Below are 5,143 nucleotides of genomic sequence, written 5' to 3'. Positions count from 1 at the left end.
CGGAATTGGCGTGAATTGGGGCCTCTCGGTGCCTTCCCTCGCACCGGCCTCCTATCTTGACGAGCTTTGCTGATTGGCGGCCACGGGGACAAGCTGTCGAAACTATTTTTGAAAATAAAAATTTTGTTGTCGACTTTAAAAATAAAACTGGAGTCGCAATCGATCTTTTATTAAGGTGTGATCAGCTCACCGTAAAAATTATTTTGGTCTACGAATTTTGAGAAAACGAGTCCGGGAGTTAGTTACGCATGAGGAAGGGTTAGCACCCTCGTAACGCCCAAAATCGGTACCAAATTGACCATTTAATGTCTTAGTGTTGAAGGTTAAAAAGATTTTAAAATCATGATTTCCTTTCACACTCATTAATCTTTTATCATGGAATGTTGGCTACTTTGCATTTACATTTGCATTTTTGCATTACATGGTCAGTTTTACCCTTTAAGTGGGAGCGAGAAACTAGTCCTTCGTGAGGTTTTCACCTCCGTACAGGGTAATGGACCGCTTCCGGGATACATCCGTACCTATGTCTTCGTGAGATTTTCATCTCCGTGCAGCCATAGGGAAATGTATCCCCCAGAACTGAACTTGATCCATATGAGCCTATAATGGATGAGGATCGAGGAATCTGCTGGTTCAGGTACCCTTACTCTAGAAACTAAGCCTCATATAGTGAGCTTTAGAAACTTGCCCTAGGTAGAACTATCCCAAAACCCTAGCGGATTCCTGATAAGTGTTTTTGCTATTTCATGTTTGTATTGGATTATATCTTTTTGGTGTGATACTAACTTGGGTTTGTTTTGTTTTGATTACATGACATTAGGATTGCATAGCATTTCATCTTAGAAGGCGTTAGTTCATATTCGGTTACTAGATAGAAAGCTTATAATGGAAAAAGGGTTTCTTAATAAAGTGGAAGATAATGCGGCTGTCCAAACTTGGTCAGCGACAACACAGCAAGAGAAAGGAGATAGTTTGGCCAAAGGATATGTGTCAGAGTTGTGGGACTTCACTCGCATCAGTGCGACTCAGAATAGCCTACAGGAACTGAAAGAAATGTGGGATCAGTGGGATGATGAGGTCAAACAGCTCTTTTATTCTAGCTATGGAGATCTACCTTTTTTGCTCGACGTAAAGGTGGATAAGCACCTGTTTCGTGCATTAGCCCAATTTTGGAACCCTGCTTATAGTTGCTTCACCTTTGGAAGTGTTGATTTAGTGCCTACAGTGGAGGAATACACTGCCTTACTTCGTTGTTCGAAGATCCAAGTAGACAAAGCCTATTCGAGAGCTGCTAATGTTCCAACCTTTTTGAAGAAATTGATGAATATTACGGGGATGAGTGAGCAATAGGTCGTGGTACGAATCAAACAAAAAGGAGATAGTAAATGCATTCCTTGGAAGAACCTGAAAGATTTAATGCTAGCACATCCGGATACGAGGAAGAGGGTTGATGTCTTTTCCTTGGGTATTTACGGTTTAGTTATCGTTCCCAAAGCCTTGGGACATGTTGATGAAGCAGTCACTGATCTTTTTGACCGTCTTGATAAGAGGGTTACACCAGTTTTAGCAATTTTGTCAGAAACTTTCAGATCTCTGAATGAATGTCGAAGAGCAGATGAGGGTAGATTTATTGGATGTACGCAGCTCCTTTTATCATGGTTTCACAGTCACTTTTGGAAGGTGGATAAGTTTCCTATCGGGTTTTTTCTGAAAATTATTCGCCCTTGAAAGAAATAGTGGCATTACCGAGGCAGGATGATATTTCAGAGGAAAAATGGATGGCAATTCTTCAGAATCTTCAAGAAGAGGATACTGAATGGAGAGCTCCTTGGATATTGCTAGCTATGATCTTATATAGGTGTGGAGATTTTGACTGAGTCCCTTTGTTTGGGATTTGAGGAGCCATTGGCTATGCACCATTGTTGGTACTAAGACAGTATAGGTCAAGGCAGTTCGTACCTATAACCCAAGGATTAGCTCAATGTGAATTCTCGTATAAATGTGATGGTTACAAGAAGAAGATACGAGAAATGACTAATGCTTGGAGGCAGATTCGCCGAATGAAGAGGTTGGCAGTAGGTTCATCAACGACTCCAGAATATATCGAGTGGTTAAACAGCAGGATCAATGACAATATACCTGTGCCAAGTCAGGGAGACAATCAACTAGCAGAAAAGCATGTACGAGTTGTCCCTTCCGAGCTAGAAATTATAAGGCATGATTTTGAAAGAAGAAATTCAGAGCTCGAAAAGAAGATAGAGCAAACGGAAGAGGAGAAGATGAATTTAAAGTTGGACATAGATGTTCAGAAGTTGGAAACTGAAGGCCTGAGAAAAGGAAAGCGCAAAGCCGAGGAAGATTTGAATAGCTTGAAGACGGATTATAAGAGACTACGTCTGTTAGTGAGAACTGCCGGGTTGGGAAAAAGCTCAGAGCAGTGGCGTCAAGAGGTTGAAGAAGAAAAGGCCAAGGCTGGTAGGTGGGAAAAGAGATTTCAGGAGGCTCAGACACAAAATAAGTCCCTTGAGAGGAGTTTGTCAGAAAGCCAGAATGAAAGGGATGAATTAAAAGCTAGGGTGGCCGAACTGGAGAAAACTGTTCATCAATATCGAAATCACAATATTGTGATGGAGTTGCAAGCAAGCTTGAGTAGGATCGAGCAAATGAAGAGAACAGTAGAAGGATTAGAGATTGCATTACAGAACTGTGAAGCCAGGATTGAACATCTGGAAGCAAACAAAGATCATCAAAGTGAACAGCTTCACTATCTCCAGGATCAAGTTGCAAAAAGGGATCACATTATGGGAGAAGCTGTAGTTCAGATTCAAGGGGTAGCTAAGCACCTACAGAATTTGGCAATACAAGCTGATATATTAAGCGTGAAGTACGAATCGGAATCAGATCAGGGGCAGAAGTTGGCATCGTTACTTAGGGAGATTAAAGTTCTAAGTGTTAGGGCAAAGCCTTATTTATAGCCAGTTTATGTAAAGAAGTTTTTTCTCTAGTAAAGTTTTCTAAGTGGAATTGAATTATAATTACCGCCTTTCTTGCATTCATCTCATGCATCGCATCATATGCATTAAAAACCTTTAATTGATCCTAATTAACTAAAATCATTGCTCAGTTAACCTGGAAACCAACCAACCAACCCAACACCGATATGGCACTCGAGCAAAGAAAAAAGATATGGATCAGAGATTGGAAAAGCTCGAACAATATCAGAAGGAGATGCAAGACCGACTTTAGCTACAGGTGTAGGAGCGGTTAGACAAGATACAACAAGATATGTCTGAGAAGATGCGGGAATCCCAAGATGATATGATGGCGAACCTAACCCAACTAATAACTGGGGAAGTGATAAAGGAAAGGGCCCTATGGTAAATGTCGAAGAGGGAAATGATGATGAACCTCTCTATCATCCAGGTTTCACCCCTCCACATGTGCAAACTCAAGTTGAATACCCGCGCAAATCTACTGTCACAATCATGCCTCAGTAGTTTCGGGCTGGTGTTTCGAATTCCAAGCTGGACCAGGTTCTAATCCCGAAAATAACCCTGTTAACTTTGCCATTCCTGACTTTGATGAAGTGGCTGAGAAGGAAAGAATAAAGGAGGATTTACCGAAATAGTTAGAGGAAAGGTGCAAGTGGCTCAAGGAGAAGTTCAAGGTGATGGAGGTCACTGAAAGTTATCGAGGCATTGACGCTAAAGAGTTGAGTTTAGTTCCAGATTTAGTACTCCCTCATAAGTTTAAGATGCCTGAGTTCGAAAAGTACAATGGGACAAGCTGCCCAGAAGCTCATATCACCATGTTCTGCAGGCGAATGGCAGGATATGTTAACAATGACCAGCTCTTGATACATTGTTTCAAGGATAGCCTTGCAGGGGCAGCATCTATCTAAGTGGTTCAATCAACTGAGTCGTACCATGATTGGTTCATGGAGGGATTTGGCCCAAGCATTCATGAAACAGTATAGTCATGTGACGAACATGGCTCCTGATAGAATCACCCTTCAAAACATGGAGAAGAAGCCGAGTGAAAGCTTTAGGCAGTATGTACAGAGATGGAGGGAGGTCGCAGTCCAAGTTCAGCCACCGCTCCTCGAAAAGGAAATGACCATGCTGTTCATTAACACACTAAAGGCACCTTTCATCACACATATGTTAGGAAGTGCCACAAAAAGCTTTTCTGACATAGTCATGAATGGCGAGATGATCGAGAATGCCATAAGGAGTGGGAAGATCGATGCTGGAGAGAGTAACAGAAGATCAGCCTCAAAGAAGAAAGAGAACAAGGTGAATAGCGTGAGTATGTACAGCAAAGGTTACTCGAGGTCAATAATAGTAAACCAGCCAAGAAAAGTGGCCGCCAATCATGACTATGTCAGAAAAGCTTTTTGTAACAACCCGATTTTGACCCTAGTCAGAATAGTGGTTTCGAGACAACGAATCCAAGTTAGAAAAATATTTTAAAATTATTTTCTGTGTTTATTATGTATAAATTTACTTGTGTGAAAATTTTGTGCTTTAATTTTGTCGTTTGAGTGTCCGATTAAATAAAAGGATTAAATTGCGTAAAATGAAAATTTAGTGGTTATTTCAAAAAGGGTCTGAATAGTGGTTGTTCTTTAAATATGGGGGTTTTATGTTGCAATTTGACCATTGAAAAGATAGTGGACGGCACTATGTTTAAAATATATAGTTTTATACTATTTATAAAAGTTATAATAATAATTTATGTATTATAATGTTATTATAATAAAAGGAAAGGCATAAAAAGTGGGGGAGATGGATTATCTTTACGCGAATGAAAAGGGAAGAAAAGAAGAAAACCAGTGGGTATTCGCCCTTCCTCAAGCAAATTAAGGTATGTTATGGTTTTGGTTTTTGATGATTTTTATGTTTTTGAGATCGTTGTTTCGAATACTACTCGACCCATGCTTCAATTTCTGATTTTGATGAATATTTTGAGTTATGCCATTGATGAATAATTGTGTTTTGTGATGTTTGATGATGAATTATTGAAGATATGTTTTGGGTTAGTATGTTTTGTATTGGAAATTTTGATGAATTTGAGTAATTAGAGCTAAATTACAAAAATATTTATTGTTCATAAGTGTATGTTAGAGTGAGAATTTGATGTT

General features: G+C 39.8%; 1 protein-coding gene across 1 annotated transcript; it reads left to right on the top strand.

The window, feature by feature from the left end:
* Positions 1-2,030: 2,030 nt before the first annotated feature.
* Positions 2,031-2,975, top strand: LOC105767081 (tropomyosin-2-like). Its single transcript, XM_012586606.1, has one exon. The coding sequence runs from the start codon at positions 2,031-2,033 to the stop codon at positions 2,973-2,975; it is 945 nt and encodes a 314-aa protein (XP_012442060.1).
* Positions 2,976-5,143: the final 2,168 nt, after the last annotated feature.

The sequence above is a fragment of the Gossypium raimondii genome, chromosome 5, assembly GCF_025698545.1.
Source record: "Gossypium raimondii isolate GPD5lz chromosome 5, ASM2569854v1, whole genome shotgun sequence".
NCBI classification, from domain to species: Eukaryota; Viridiplantae; Streptophyta; class Magnoliopsida; order Malvales; family Malvaceae; genus Gossypium; species Gossypium raimondii.
Note: the sequence above shows the minus strand (reverse complement) of the source record. Positions and strands in the feature narration are given on the sequence as shown.